At 52.4% G+C, this 16,047-nt stretch overlaps 1 protein-coding gene across 3 annotated transcripts in view; it reads left to right on the top strand.

Annotated features, from left to right (window-relative positions):
• The window catches only part of SEZ6L (seizure related 6 homolog like), a 183,285-nt gene that overhangs the window by 99,751 nt on the left and 67,487 nt on the right, over positions 1-16,047 (top strand). For all 3 annotated transcript variants that reach the window (XM_040463964.1, XM_040463963.1, XM_040463961.1), the window contains exon 2: positions 14,341-15,054. In XM_040463964.1, coding sequence (XP_040319898.1) covers positions 14,341-15,054 — 714 coding nt within the window. The remainder of the gene's footprint in view (positions 1-14,340; positions 15,055-16,047) is intronic.

Below are 16,047 nucleotides of genomic sequence, written 5' to 3'. Positions count from 1 at the left end.
CAGCTCTGGCTCAAATCCCAGCTTTGCCACTTACGATCAAAACATTAAATCATTAAAACAAAAAAATAGAGGGGTGCCTGAATGGCTCGGTCGGTTAAGCCTCCGACTTCGGCTCAAGTCATGATCTCGGGGTTTGTGAGTTCGAGCCCCGCGTCAGGCTCTGTGCTGACGGCTCGGAGCCTGGAGCCTGCTTCCGCTTCTGTGTCTCCCTCTGTCTCTGCCCCTCCCCCGCTCACACTCTGTCTCTCCCTCTCAAAAATAAAAGAATAAAAAAAATAACAAAATAGAAATAGACCCTTCTCAGGAAAAGAAAATTTTTCAACGGCGCAGGTGAAGCCGTGAACATGTTTTATTTGTCCCCAGGAAATAAAGCCACTGTTGTCCAAGTTCTGTCTGAAGAAAGGACCGCTCTCATCTCTTAAAAGAAACAAAATAAGCCTCAAAGTTGTAAAACTGCTTTAAGCATCTTAGAACTCAGTCCTACACACAACTGCCTCCCCCCACCCCAGTCTCCCCAGTTTTTATCGCTTTAAGGTGGACCAGGCAAAGAGCACTGCCCTCACTTCCTGAAGCCGGAAACCAGGGCTCTGAGAGATGGGATTTGCTCGAGGCCACGAAGCCTGGTGGCAAAACCAGGCCCCCCGAGCTTGGGTGTGCGGGTTTTCCAATCTTCTCCGCCTCTGAGCACAGCTGGGGTGTCGATCTCATGTCTGTTCCTGTCTGTGAATCTGAGCAAACAGGTGAAGAGATGTGGCAGACTCACTCCTGATGTCTTTTAAACTCACTTGTGGACCATCTGGATTCCCTCCCAAGTATTATATTTGTCTGTGCAGCTATATAGGTAATTGACTCTAGATAGATTTCCTGCCGTGGGGTTCCTCCCCGAGCTGTCCTGTCTCTCTGTCTCTGTCTCTGTCTCTGTCTCGTGCCTCTGTCTCCCAGCCCTCCTTCAGTGACCCACTGACTGTTTCCCGAACACAAAAAAACCCGCCGCCTTATTTCTCTCCCCATCTCGGCTACACTACCACCGGCAAGAAATCACAAGGTTGCACCAGGAGACATGAATGGAGTCCGGGGGGGGGGGGGGGGGGTTTGGAGGTGGGAAGGGAAAGAAGCGTTTGAATGCCAATCAGCTGGCACGGGTGACAGCCACGGTTAACCAGATTGTTAAAGACACAAAGGCAGGATGGCACCCCTCTTCCCGCAGCTTTCCGGGCTCATTCACGGGGGAAATGCATGCCCCGCCTGCCCACCCACCAGCTTTGATGAGAGGTAACTGGACGGACCCCAACAGGCCTTGCAGAGGAGGCCCCTTCACGGGGGAGAAAGCAGCTCGCGGAGGACGATTATCCGGTAATTACCCTAGTATCGGAGACACCGCAAGACTCTGCTCTTGCCAGCCAAGCTCCCCACTTTGACTGCGGCTGCGAGTCCCCTGGGGCCGGGCCCGCAGCGGACTCCGGGTGTCAGCACTGCACACAGTCTGGGGGGCTCTCCTGGGTGACGCGTCCATTGCGTCGCAATCTCCATCCACGCGACCGTGGCCTGCTGGGCCGCACCAGAAGAACAACGGCCACCACGAGCAAACTCACCAGCTGGGCTTCTACTCGCCCTCCGTTGCCGGAGCGGGTCACGGGATTTACGGGGACGGGCCCTGGCGCTCTCTGCACCGTGACGGGGTCGTGTTGCGTCATGAGAGCAGCTAGGTGTGTGTGTTCACCGAGAAGCATCTCTCCAGACACGAGGTCGTAAACCAGAGCACATTTATCTAGGATTCAATGCACCATGCGTTCGCTTTTATGACGGCCAGTAATACAGTCTCCCAGTCTGCAGTCTCTCTCTCTTTTTTATTTTTTATTTTTGTATGTTTATTGTTGAGACAGAGAGAGAGGGAGACGCAGAATCCGAAACAGGCTCCGGGCTCCGAGCCGTCAGCACAGAGCCCGACGCAGGGCTCGAACTCACGGACCGCGAGATCGTGACCTGAGCCGAAGTCAGACGCTTAACCCACTGAGCCACCCAGGCGCCCCTACGGCCCCTCTTAAGTGCACTTCTCTAACACACTGAGTTGGTTCTCAACCAGTCCTGCAGGCGTATTCGTGGTTCATGAAACAGGTATTCGGGAGGGGTCTACTGCGTGTTAGGTCCACGACCATGGGATAGGTCCCAAGAAGGCAGCGATGAATCGGGCAGACGTGATCGCTCTCCTCGGGAAGCTTACTCCTGGTGGGGAAGACAAGACAGAAAGCAGACAAGTATGACAGTGTGATTAACGCTGTAACTTATCCCTTCGGTGGTGCTATGAGTCCAGGGACGATGAATAAACGAGGGAGAGGGCCACTGGAAGGGGGGTGGTTTGGAAAGATCCCTCTGGCCAGGACAGATGGAATTGGCTGCCGTTATGAAGCAAAGTCTGAGAGAGAAGCAGGATTTTCATAACCACGGCTTTGGGAATAAAAGGATATCTAAAAATGTCTTTTCAAGATACAAGTTGCCGTCTCTGCTTCCCTCGTGGTGGGACTGGGGTTCTTTGATGCATTGTAAAAATGAAAAACTGAGCTCATCCAACTCCCCATTCAACCCTGGTGCCTCCATTGCCGAGGGCGTCTGGCCCGCCTTGGACGTTTCCCGAGCTCTGTCTGCGACGACGCGACATCCCCATATATAATCGCTTTTGATGATTTCTTTTCAGAGTGATGGATGTCTGAGCCTCATGGAGACGCTCCCTAGATGGTCTCCTGGTTTTGGCTGATCTCATATTGAGGGGATTCTCCCGCCTCCCTTCCCATGGGGGGTGAACCGCTAGGGGGAGGCTTTGCTTGGGGGCCTCAATTTCCCTTCCTGCCACGGTCTGCTGGGAGACCTGGGCTTCCCCTGTGCCCTTGTAATGGAAGGGGGACTCCTGTTCAATGGAAAGGGGTTGAATGACAGATGGTCAGTCAGTGATCTCACCCTCCTCCTTCTTCCCTGCCACCCGTTTCACTGCCTGTTAACTCGTGTGCAGGAGAAGGAGGACACGAATAGAAATCTGTCCATATTTCCCCTGAGGAGGAAATTGGGTGGAAAAGGAGGAAGTTGAGACAACTGATCCATAAAAAGTCTGAGGACCAGACCAGAGTCGCCTTCACTAAGATGAAACCTGGGTACTTGATCTTCTGTTAACGTCTACACCCTGCTCCCTACCACCCATGCACAGAATTCTAGAATTCTAGAATTTATGGATTTGAAGGAAACGTCATCAGCTCATAAGCACTTACTAAATCCCCCCAAGGCATCCTTTCTCTTGTTGCCCAGCCCCCCATATTCACTGGCCACCTTGTGGGTGCTGCAGAAATCCAAAAATGAAGGAGGCACTGCCTGTCCCAACCTGGTTCATTCCTGCTGCCTGGGTGTGGATCTTGTAGAGACAATGAACAAGGAAACGTCATCCGGAGTCGTTCAGTTTGCAGGGAGCACACTCCAAAGGGAATGAGATAGAAAGCGATAACGGCAGGGTGGGGGGCAGGTCTTGGAGAAGATGAGCTGAAACCTGAATGACCAGAGGGAGCCAGCCAAGTAAAGATACCACACAAGAGAATTTGAAGCAGAGGGAATAAGCGTGTGCAAAGGCCCTGAGGCACAGAATGAATTTGGGAGGTTTAAGGAACAGAAAGAAAAAAGTAGGGTGTGGTCATACTGTACTTTGCGGGGCAGCAGGGCGGGGCGGGGTGGGGGGGTGGTAACAGGTGGTGTTGGAGAAGGAGGTCCTAGGCCAGAATCCAAAAGGCTTTGTAGCTCATTGAAAGGAGTTTTGATAGTATTCTCAGCATGCTGGGAAACTATTGGTGGGTTTTAGGCAGAGATTTTATGATCTGATTTCTACGTCTTAAAAATACGAGGGGCGCCTGGGTGGCTCAGTCAGTTGAGCATCCGACTTCGGCTCAGGTCATGATCTCACAGCTCGTGGGTTCCAGCCCCTTGTTGGGCTCTGTGCTGACAGTGCAGAGCCTGGAGCCTGCTTCAGCTTCTCTCTCTCTCTCTCTCTCTCTCTCTCTCTCTCTCTCTTTCCCCTCCCCCATTCACACTCTGTCTCTCTCTGTCTCCCTCTCTCAAAAATAAATAAGCCTGAAAAAGTTTTTTAAAAATGTACTACCCATCCATTCCAAATGATTTTCTACCAACTTAAAACATAAACTCTGATTGGGGCACCTGGGTGACTCAGTCAGTTAAGCGTCCAACTTTGGCTCAGGTCACAATCTCATGGCTTGTGAGTTCAAGCCCCACATCGGGCTCTGTGCTGACAGCTCAGAACCTGGAGCCTGCTTTGGATTCTGTGTCTCCCTCTCTCTCTGACTCTCCCCTGCTTGCACTCTGTCTCTCAAAAATAAATAAACATTCATTTAAAACACACACACACACACACAACCTGATCATTTGATCATTCAAGCATTTCCAAGGCCCCATCTAGTACAGATCCTGATTGGGGAAGGAGTTTTTGGAGATGGAGATGTGGCAGGAGAGCTGCTGTGGCTGATGACCAGCCTATACAGGAAGGCTCCCTTCTGTTGTGCCAAAGGTGGAGGACCACCAGGATGATGTAACTACGAAAGCACTACTCCCTAGAGGCACGTGATGTGCTAGATGAAGTCCAGGTTACCTGTGCTTAACCTGAGTAAAATAAACAAGACAGTGAGATCCATTAGAAGGTTCTCCTGAGGAAAAAAAAAAAAAAAAGAGGTTAGAGTGGGAGAGTGCCAAAGCATAGGAGACTGTTAAAAACCGAGAACAAACTGAGGGTTGATGGGGGGTGGGAGGGAGGGGAGGGTGGGGGATGGGTATTGAGGAGGGCACCTTTTGGGATGAGCACTGGGTGTTGTATGGAAACCAATTTGACAATAAATTGCATATATTGAAAAAAAAAAAAAAAAAAGAAGGTTCTCCTGAGACTGAATTCTAATTAGTCAGCAGGAGGTAGGGATGGGGTGGGGAGGGGGATGGTCACCACTCACCTCCTCAATTCTCACCTCCGATTTTAACTGACTGGCAAATAGATGCCAGGAGCTGGGTGGGACCAGCTTTATTACTGGTGAATCTGGGTTGCAGACCACAGCTGACACCGACACTCTGCCCTCCCCCGAGTGACTTTGATTTGGGGTACCTAGGCACAAGTTAGACAAGTAGAGTTAGAGAGGGGACCCCACCACCAGCTTCTCAGTCCAGCAGCTCTTCTCCGGAAATAGGACACAGCGGATGTCAGAGATATTCCGAACACCTCCCTCCTTAATACCTCAGATCAGATGGCCCCTCATTTTCCTGGGAAGCAAGAGAGGGATGGGGATGGAAAAGTGGGGCTTATGTTCCTCGGGGACTCCCCACTCAAGTGAAACTGGTTTCCCCACCCCTGTGGAAGTTGGAGAGCAGTTAGAAACCCCGAGAGAGAGAGAGAGAGAGAGAGAGGCTGGAGCTTGCTCTCTGCCTCCTCCAAATCTGGGGTGACAAACCTCAGGGAGTTTATTAGTACCGTGAACTGTTTTTTTTAAGATTTTTAACATATTTTTTATTTATTTTGAGAGAGAGAGAGAGAGAGCGTGAGTGGGGAAGGGGCAGAGAGTGGAAGACAGATAGAATCCCAAGCGGGCTCTAGGCTGACAGCCCAGAGCCCCACACGGGGCTCGATCTCACAAGCCATGAGATCATGATCTGAGCCAAAATCAAGAGTCGGACACTCAACTGACTGAGCCACCCAGGCGCCCCTATCATGAACAATTTAACTGTTATTGCTATACAAATGGCATGCACTTTGCAAATCAAAGTGTATAAAGTGATGCACAACAGGGGCGCCCGGGTGGCTCTGTCGGTTGAGCCTCCCATTTGGGCTCGGGTCATGATCTCGCGGTCTGTGAGTTCGAGCCCCGCGTCAGGCTCTGTGCCGACGGCTCGGAGCCCAGAGCCTGCTTCGGATTCTGTGCCTCCCTCTCTCTCTGCCCCTCCTCCGCCTGTGCTGTGTGTGTGTGTGTGTCAAAAATAAATAAACGTTAAACAATTTTTTTTAAATAAATGGTAATTCTGAAGGCCAAGTTCACAACAGTAACCACCCCCAGGGGGCGGAGAAGAAGAAGGAGAATGTGGTCAGAAGGCACACAGGGGCTTTGACATACTGGCCGAATACTGTTTCTTCAGCTAAAGGTGTATGTGCATGGGCACGTGTTGCCTTCGTCTTTAAGTCTTCTTGCGTGACCGGAATATTTCAAAATGCATTTCCTAGTAAGTGACAGAGCAAATATATACAATGTAATAACTCGGAGGACGTTCAGATAGAAAGTGACAGCGGGGCTCGGGAGGCCTGTCAGGCTGCTCGGTGAGCGCTGGGCTTCATACCCTGTGATCTCATCTCGCGCTCTTAACAGCGCTCAGAGAGAAGTCTGGTACAATCCCACTTTGCAGCCGAGAACAGTGAGGGCCAGAGAAGGGAAGTGACCGTCCGGGGTCTCATGGGCAGCGAGCACTGGGCTGAACGTGGCAATTCGGACTCCGACCCCACATCCCCCAATGTGCTAACGCAGCATTCAGGGGAAAAAAATACTGTCTGGTGTTTACATCAGTACATTTCGTTGGGAGACTAAACAAAATCCTACCGGCGCTGATTGTCCTTAGAAGGCAGGATTGGTGGACAAGGTCGGGGAGGAGCGGTGCTTACACTTTTCATTTCATACCTTCTGGGGGTTCTTGCATTTTTAAGAATTATTTTATAGGGAAAAACTATTTGAGGGTATGGGGAAAAGGGACGAGCACAGGAAACAGTGCGAGAAAGTAGCTAACTTATCCCAGTTTGCTCCACGATGTTAGACAGGTCACTTCCTCTCTCTGAGCCTTGATTTAAAAAAAAATTTTTTTTAACATTTATTCATTTTTGAGAGACAGAGCATGAGCAGGGGAGGGGCAGAGAGAGAGGGAGACAGAATCCGAAGCAGGCTCCAGGCTCCAAGCTGTCAGCACAGAGCCCGACGCGGGGCTCGAACTCACGGATCGCGAGATCCTGACCTGAGCCGAAGTCAGATGCTTAACTGACTGAGCCACCCAGGCGCCCTGACTTCCTTTCTTAATCTGTAAAATGGGACGAAGAGAATGCCAATCTGACCGAATTGTTTACAGGCGGAATGAGATCCCAGCTTTGTAGAGTGTCAATCACCATTTGAATGTCAGAGTTGTCTCGTGGCCACACGGTTACAGGGTTGCCACCGAGGCGACAGACGGAACCCCAGTGCCCGCAAGCCCACCTCTGCCCTTTCCGTCCCGGAAAGTCTGCTCAAATCCAGGCGGGATCGGCACCATGAATCTAGCTGAGGGTCCTCGTTCCTGAGGGACTCAGTGAGCCGGCTGAGCTGCGTCCTCCCTGGCTGTAAGGAATGGGGTATGTTCGGCAGCTTAGCTATTTGCTATTCAAGGTGGACCTCTGGCCCAGTGCTGGCCCGTACGAGGTGCCCACCGGATGTACGAATGTATGAATGAACGAATGAATGAATGAGCACATGTGAGTAGAGAAGGAAACTCAGCCCTCACTCAATTCAATTTCTTTATCTGTAAAATGGGGATTCAGCTAAGACCTTCTCTACCCTAAAAGTCAATGATACAAGTAAAACACAGCTGAGCAGCCCCAGGAATGGGAGGGGAGATCTTCTCAGTTGTGAGGCCGGTGTCAGTGGTCATGAATCACAGGCAATTTTGTCCCCATTGGTGGGACTTTTGGCAGTGTCTGAAATCACTTTTTTATTATTAATTTATTTTGCTTTATTTTTAGAGACAGAGTGTGTGAGTGGGGGAGAGGAGCAGAGGGGGGGAGAGAAAGAGAGAAAGAGAGAATCTCAAGCAGTCTCTATGCTCAGAGAGGAGCCCAGCTCGGGGCTCAACCCCATGACCCTGGGATCATGACCTGATCCAAAGTCAAGAGTCAGACGCTCAACCGACGAAGCCCCCCAGAACCCCTAGAATCATTTTTGATCGTCACAACTCGGGGAGCTACTGGTTTATTGGGTGGGTGCAAGCCAGGGATGCTGTTCAAGATCTTACCACGCGCAGAGCAACTCCTTGTCTCACCAGCAAAGAAAGACACAGCAGGTAAAGGACTAGCCAGCATTCTTCCGGGCAGCCCAGATGTTCCTGGCGCAGGACTTGAACTCACAAACCGTGAGATCATGACCTGAGCCGAAATTAAGAGTCAGACACTTAGCCAAGTGAGCCACTGCTGGGCGATTTCTTATTGAGGAATGTGATGGCACAAGAAACCACCACTGAATCGGGTCTTATTAATGATGCTTAGAATAGGGACCCGTGTTTTTGTAATACCCTTTACCAGAAACGTATCAACTGATGCACCGGCCAGCCCTGCCCCCTAAAAGTCCTCACTGTGAAACAGTCCAGCGAGAGAAGAATTACCATCATCCCCCCACCACGGGGGACCCAAAGGGGTTTGAATACTCAGGGAACAAGGCACTTCTGTGATAACACATGTGTGTGTGCTCTCCCGTGGCCTCTCCACCACTGGGTGCTAAAACAATTAATTTAAAAACTAAAAATGATGAGGTCTGGTAGGGTTTAAAGTAAAACAAAACAGAGCAAAAAAAAAAAAAAAAAAAAAAAACCAAAAAACCAGCTCTGCATTGCAGTTAAATGCAGCTCTCTCCGTAAATATTTTTTTCACTTAAGACGGTATTAAATACTTCTTAATATGCATTTTGGAAAATGCCAGAAATGGAAGGAAGAAAACCCGTACCACGCACAGGCAGCCAGGGCCACCAGGCTGGTGCCTTTCATATTGTCACAAGGTCACAGACGGTGACGCTATCTATTGTGCTGAGCACTGACGACGGCGTAGATCTGTTGAGTCAACATGTAGCCCACCTGAAAGGCGTAGAACAGTGTATGTTATTCACACTTAAACTTGTGAAAGTTTAAATTTACCTTTTGTAGTTTATTTACTTTGAAAGAGACAGAGAGAGTGAGCAGGGGAGGGGCAGAGAGAGAGGGAGAGAGACAGAGAGAGAGAGAGAGAGAGAGAGAGAGAGAGAGAATCCCAAGCAGGCTCCACGCTGCCAGCACAGAGCCCGACGCTGGGGCTCGAACTTGCGAAACCGTGAGATGGTGACCTGAGTCGAAACCAAGAGTCGGACGCTTAACCGGCGGAGCCACCCAGGAGCCCCAAATTTTAAATTTAATTTAAAAATGGGGCACCTGGACGGCTCCATCAGTTAAGCGTCCAACTTCGGCTCAGGTCACGATCTCGCGGTCTGTGAGTTCGAGCCCCACGTCGGGCTCTGTCTGGGCTGATGGCTCAGAGCCTGGAGCCTGTTTCCGATTCTGTCTCCCTCTCTCTCTGCCCCTCCCCCGTTCATGCTCTGTCTCTCTCTGTCTCTCAAAAATGAATAAACGTTAAGAAATTTTAAAAACAATTAATTTAAAAACTAAAAACGATGAAGTCTGGTAGCGTTTAAAGTAAAACAAAACAAAGCAAAAAAAAAAAAAAAACAAACAAAACACCAGCTCCGCATTGCAGTTTGTTGTCGCTGGTCGTTCTGGGTGTTTCCACACACGCCATTGAATTTTACGTCTCACTCTTTTCCCCCGCACGTTAGAGCAGACGCGCTCCCCAGCTGTGGCTTCCTGTACCTCCCGCTCCATCACTTGGTGCCCACGCACGGCGATAGGCTGTCGCTAGTCATTCCCGGGCGTCTAGCCTCCAAACCTTCAGCTGCAGAGCGGGCTGTGCGTTTTCGGCTTTAATGGGACGCTTCGTAGTCTAATCTTCCCATCTCCCCATCAAAGCTGGAGAGAGAGAGAGGGAGGGGGGCGCTCCCTCCCCATCTTCGGCGGAGGAACAAATGCTTCCTCGTCTTCGGCGTCCTTCGCTCTGTCTGGAGACAGGAGAGCGGCATCAGTGTGTATTTAATTACAGCTCTGTCTCTTCTGTCGGACATCCGTCCTCGGTTACCCGCGTGTGTCTGTCTTCCTTGAGTGTGGGGACCATACCCTAGAGCGTTGACTCTCTCGTCCGATCAGCCAACAGAGAAAGTTGGCACCAGGGCTGTGGCTCATTAACCGATGGGCAGCATGGCAGTGGGGCATCGAATGCCCACGGTAGAGTAAGAATCCACCAGATGTGACTCGGCTGATTGAAGATCGTAAGTGCTCAGAGAAAGAGGAGTTGGTTTAATCCGGGGGTCATGGGGCGCCCGGGGAAAGCCAGCCTAGTGGACCGCAAGTGAGGAAGTCTCTGGATCTCCAAGGCCCCAGAACCCCATTTTGACTCGTTCCTGCTGGGACCTGTTTTCACGTGTAACTCCCCTGGCCAGTGTCTCGGCCGAGAACAAGGCCTTCAGGCTGCATCCGTGGCAGAGCACAGATACACAGTCGTCGGTCTCGAACGTGGCCTTGAGTTTAGAGCCGGCCAGCAAGATCCCACCGTGTGAACTCTGAGAAGGAGGCAACAGTGGGGAAGGGAGGTGAATTTACCTGGTGGAGACGCAGCTCCCCTTGGCAGTGAGATTTTCAGTGGGAAAGAGCTGACTCGGCCCAGCCAGGCTTACTTCCTAAAATGCCTACCTATTGCGTGGTTAGCTCTACTCTTACCGCGGGGACTCCCAAGCTGGGTGCAGGGGCTGTGGGGAGGAAGCCAATTATGGACGTTCTCTTGTCTCCCCCCCTTCTCTTGTTGGCTCTGTTGGATCTAGACGGGCTGGGGTGGCCAGGGGAGGGCGCGGGCCTCCGAAAGAGTCACGACCTGCGGCCCAAACCCACAGCCCGGGCTCCTGGCACCTGAAACTTCCAGCACCTCGAAGGCAGAACTAACAAGGAAGGTGTAGAAAGTCAGGCGAGATCACAGGTTCCGGAAGGAGCTTTTCTGATACCTCTGATAAGAGTCACGGGAGGGGCTTTTCGATCCTTCACTTTCAAGCCCTGCCCCTGGAGATTCAAATGCCATGGGTCTGGCAGAGGAGACTAACAAATGCATACATATGTTTTTTTTAATGTTTATTTTTGAGAGAGAGAGAGACAGAGCATGAGCAGAGGAGGGGCACAGAGAGAGGGAGACACAGAATGGGAAGCAGCCTCCAGGCTCTGAGCTGTCGGCACAGAGCTGGACGTGGGGCTTGAACTCACAAACTGTGAGATCATGACCTGAGCCGAAGTTAGATGCTTAACCCACTGAGCCACCCAGGCGCCCCAACAAATGCATATTTTAACAGGGAAAACATTGAGTGGTGAAGGCATCATTTGGGAGATGTGAAAAACACTCTAGCCCACCCAGCAAGGAGGCAAAAAACCGAAAGTTGTGGGTCTTTGGAGGGGGAGGCCACTTCAAGCTGAGGAGAAGAGAATAACAATACCCCATAATTCTACTTTTAAAAATTTTTTAACTTTATTTACTTATTTTAAGAGAGAGAGAGAGCATAAGGGAGCAGGGGCAGAGAGAGGGAGAGAGAGAATCCCAAGCAGGGCTTGAACTCACAAACCGTGAGATCGTGACCTGGGCACTTAACCAACTGAGCCACCCAGGTTGCTACCCCATAATTCCTAAGACAGCTGCTAGCACGGTCTTCGGCATCAGGAACACCGAGGTTTGAAACCCGGCTTTGCCGTATGACCTTCCAAAGTTAACTTAGTATCCCACAGCTCATCCGTACAAGAGGAATAATTTGTCCCCAGTGAGGTCGAGAAAGAAAAAAATGAGGTAATGGGTCAAAAGCATGTAGCACATGCCTGGCACGTTCAGCACTCAACAAAGCAATCAAAAATAAAATGATATTGGGGCCTGGGGTGGCCCCCCTGTCAGCTAAGGGCCCGAGACTTCAGGGCCTAAGAGACTTCGGCTAAAGTCATGCTCTCGTGGTTCATGAGTTTGAGCCCCACATGGGGCTTCCTGCTGTCAGGACAGAGCCCGCTTCGGATCCTCTGTCTCCCTCTCTCTCCACCCCTCCCCCGTTCTCTCTTTCTCTCTCTCTCTCTCAAAAATAAATAAATATTCAAAAATAAATAAATAATAAAATGTTATAAATTTCACTGTTATTTCGGCCAAGGCACACCGACGGGCTTTGTGTCTTTTGTCACCACCTCTCCTTCTCCTCTCTCACCTCCCTCACTTATAATCGAGGGGACATTTTGTTGTGTGACGGGACTGGCAGAAACGAACACAGCCACAGGAGCCAAGAAAACTCACAAGCCAGTGTCAGGATCGAAGCACTCACCCTGCCCTTTCTAGCAAGATTAGCGAAAGGCTCTAAGAATAATTGCCAATTACCTGATCATTCCCCAGATCAACGGAGTCAGGGCTGGACGCCCTGACAAGTCTGACCTGGTCTGGTTGCCCATTTGACACGGACAGAGAAAATGGAAGAGACCACGAAAGCCACACAATTATGCTAGGGAGCAGCGCCCTCTGGACCCCCCCCCCCCCCCCCACCTCGGGATGCAGCCACGCTCTGCACACGGAGCCACAGCTGGCGCTTGGGAGCCAGGCGTCCTGACCCCCACCTTCCTCTCTTTTTGCCCCTTCACCTTTTTTCCATTGCGTGGTCTGCAGAGATGGTCGATACCAATCCGGTGATAAAAGCGACCGCGAACATGGAAAAGCACAGCTCTTGAGCCGACCCACGTCTGATCTAATCCTACGAGGCAGATGGGGAAGCTCTATCACCCAGAAGAGGCTTGAGTGGATTTGCCCAGGCTCGGGTAGCTAGGGACGGTTGACGGCAGGATTCGAATCCAGGTCTAACTCGGAAGCCTCGATGCTTCCCACCTTTGGACCAGGAAACCTGCCTGGCCCCGAACGACCCTGATCTGCCCTCAGGTCACCCGCGTACCCTGTCCTCCCGTCCCCAGGCCAGTTCCTGCCCCGCGACTGTGAGCCCGGGATGCACGCTGGCTGGTGATCAATGTTACACAACAGGGACATTTGTCGATGACAGTTGCAGACTGGCAGTCCATACAGATTGAGCCACAGCCGCTGACACCCTGAAAGCAAACGAGCCTTTCCAAAGGCTGTGCGGAAATACATTTAAATGACAATGCTTAAGGGCCCAGAGACTGTGGCTGAGGGAGTGTCCGGACAGCTATCAGTCCTGGGGCTCCTCTCCCCGGGTGTAACCCCTCTCTACCTCGAGATCATCATCATCGGTAATGTTCCGGCTGCTCTGGTTTCCTACCGAAGGGTGCCACTGGAGTGACAGCAGTAAGACAGTGACAGCAGCTGGCACATGCTAGGAGCTCACCGTGGGCGAGGCACCCATCCGTCCATGCGTGCCTGTGTGCTTTACATGCATCAACCTACTGAACAATGACGGTCCTGGGGCACAGGAAGCCATCGCCCCATTTTACAGCTGGGGACACGGAGGCCCGGAGAGGTTAGAGCCAGGCGCCAGCTTGCCATGGACAGAAGTGGGTCTCGGGTAAATGCGGTGGATTTCAGACATGAATCTGCCAAACGGCTGCCAGGGCCAGCCCCTGTTTAAAATTACCAAGTGGGTTTGCACTCAAGGCAAAAATAAATCACAGAAAGTTATCAGCAGGGTATACACTGCCCGCCACGGTCTGGCCCCGGCCACCCCATGTCTCCAGCTTCCTCTCTAGTCACCATCTGCACCCATCATAGTCCTCTTTTGTGCCAGGCCTCCATGGTCTTCCTGCTCTGAACCCGTCTCATGATTCAAAATCTTCAACTCTTTCTGTGTCTCCCACAAGGTCAGTTTTTAATGATTTAGTGTAAAAATAAATAAATAAATAAAAGTGACCCCCCGCCCCCGCCTCCTCAATCCAGTGCAATGTAGCCTTGAACCAGGGCACAGGGCTCCGAGAAAAGAGTGTGGGTTTGTTACAACCCCCACTCATCCTTCATGGCACGTCCTTGTGCAGTGAACAAGCTGCCCAACTGTACATGGTGGTCCTGCCCCACAGACTGAGTTAGAGGCCTCTTCTCTCTGCCCTATTAGCATGCAAAGCTTTCGTCTTTCTAAGCATCTGTCACACCAAATGTGACCATTTCTCCCTTCCTGTTACCCCTCCCAGCACATTACACAACTAGTGTGTGAGACTCTTGCGCCCCTGGTTTCTGTAACCCTAATGCTTAGCTCGGGCCTGGCAGGATCAACCCTAAATCTCCATTGTCAGCCAAAGGAAGAAAAGAAGGGAGCAGGAGAGAGAGGAAAGGAGAGGAAGGAAGGGTCAGGAGACAGGGAAGAAGGCAGCCCCCATATCTGTCAGGGGACTTGGCAAGCTCTGGGCCGCCACCTTAGGCCCCCAGCTCAGGAGGCGGAGGAGCCAACCCCCATCCCCGGCCCCAAGCTAACAGGCGTCTTTTCTCCTCTTCCCCAGATGTGCCCCGGGAAGGAGACGCTGGCCCTTCAGGTGCTTCCCTTCTGCCCTCGGGAGCACCAGAGAGCAGCAGTCTGAGCAAAGAGAGCCGCCAAGAGAGAGTGACAACGGCCCCTCCGAATCCAGCGCAGTCAGGGGAAGATCTCAGCGAGCCGGGGCTGCAAGGGACAGCCCCCTCCGCCGCTCTGTCCACAGCGCTGCCCGAGGAGGCCGCCACCAAGCGCGTCCTCCCCTCCGGGAAGAGGCTGCCTTCTCTCAAGCAGGTGAACTCGGCCAGGAAGCAGCTGCGGCCCAAGGCCACCTCCGCGGCGGCCGTCCAGAGGGCTCTGTCCCAGCCGGCATCCTCCGGCCCGGGGCTCCTCTCCTCCGCCACGGAGAAGCCCCGCCCACCGGGGGACCCCGAGCCCGCAGCCTCCGAGGAGCCACTGTGGCTGGACCGGAAGGCAGGTGCGGACCCCACGACGCCCGCGCCCCTGCAGATCTCCCCCTTCACCTCGCGGCCCTACGTGGCCCACACGCTCCCCCAGAAGCCAGACCCTGGGGAGCCCTCCGTGCCTGATGACCCCCACGAGGCTCCCCCCGAGGACGCTAGTCCCATGACCTGGATGGACAAAGGTGAGAGCGAACTGACCGGCTCAGCCTCCGAGGAGAGCCAGGAGACCACGACGTCCACCATCATCACCACCACGGTCATCACGACGGAGCAGGCTCCAGGTAAGCAGCCCCCAGACGCTCCAGCCCTCCTGCGGCAGCCGGGAGGCACCCACTGGGTGCAGAGCAGGGGGGGTGGGGGAGGGAGGCGGGCCAGGGAGGTCCAGGCCCCACCGTCAGTTGCCACCAGTGGAGCCCTGGCTGTGAGCTTGACCCTGTGGCTCAGAATTAATATCCCCATTTTAAAGACCAGACGAGGGGCGCCTGGGTGGCGCAGTCGGTTGGGCGTCCGACTTCAGCCAGGTCACGATCTCGCGGTCCGCGAGTTCGAGCCCCGCGTCAGGCTCTGGGCTGATGGCTCAGAGCCTGGAGCCTGTTTCCGATTCTGTGTCTCCCTCTCTCTCTGCTCCTCCCCCGTTCATGCTCTGTCTCTCTCTGTCCCAAAAATAAATAAATGTTGAAAAACAAAATTAAAAAAAATAAATAAATAAAATAAAGACCAGACGACAGGGGCGCCTGGGTGGCTCCGTCGGTTGAGTGTCCAGCTCAGGTCACGATCTCGCGGTCCGTGGGTTCGAGCCCGGCGTCGGGCTCTGTGCTGATGTCTCGGAGCCTGGAGCCTGCTTCCGCTTCTGTGTCTCCCTCTCTCTCTCTCTCTGCCCCTCCCCCACTCATGCTCCGCCTCTCTCTGTCTCAAAAATAAACAAACATTGAAAGAAATTAAATTAACTAAAGATGAGACAACTGAGACGCAGAGACATCGAACAACCTGCCTGAGGCCACACCGCCAAAGAGCAGGATTCAAACTGTCCTCAGCGGGAACCGAATCTCTCCGCCTGCCCGGAAGGCCCCGGCCTTTTCAAAGTGCGTTCACCGTTCCACGTACTTCCGGGACCTGGTAAAATGCATTTCCACGTTCCGGTCTTACTTCTGTCCTCTGTTCTGCCTTCAAGCAGAGAAGTGGCAGTCCACATGGATCTTGGACAAGTGCACTGTGGCCTCCCTTTATTTTTTTTTTTTTTAAAACATTAACATTTATTAAGGAATACCATATAG

This window comes from Herpailurus yagouaroundi, unplaced genomic scaffold (genome assembly GCF_014898765.1).
Source record: "Herpailurus yagouaroundi ecotype Mexico unplaced genomic scaffold, PumYag 428, whole genome shotgun sequence".
Lineage (NCBI taxonomy): Eukaryota > Metazoa > Chordata > Mammalia > Carnivora > Felidae > Herpailurus > Herpailurus yagouaroundi.
The sequence above is the reverse complement of the archived record's forward strand: the minus strand, read 5'-3'. Positions and strand labels throughout refer to the sequence as shown.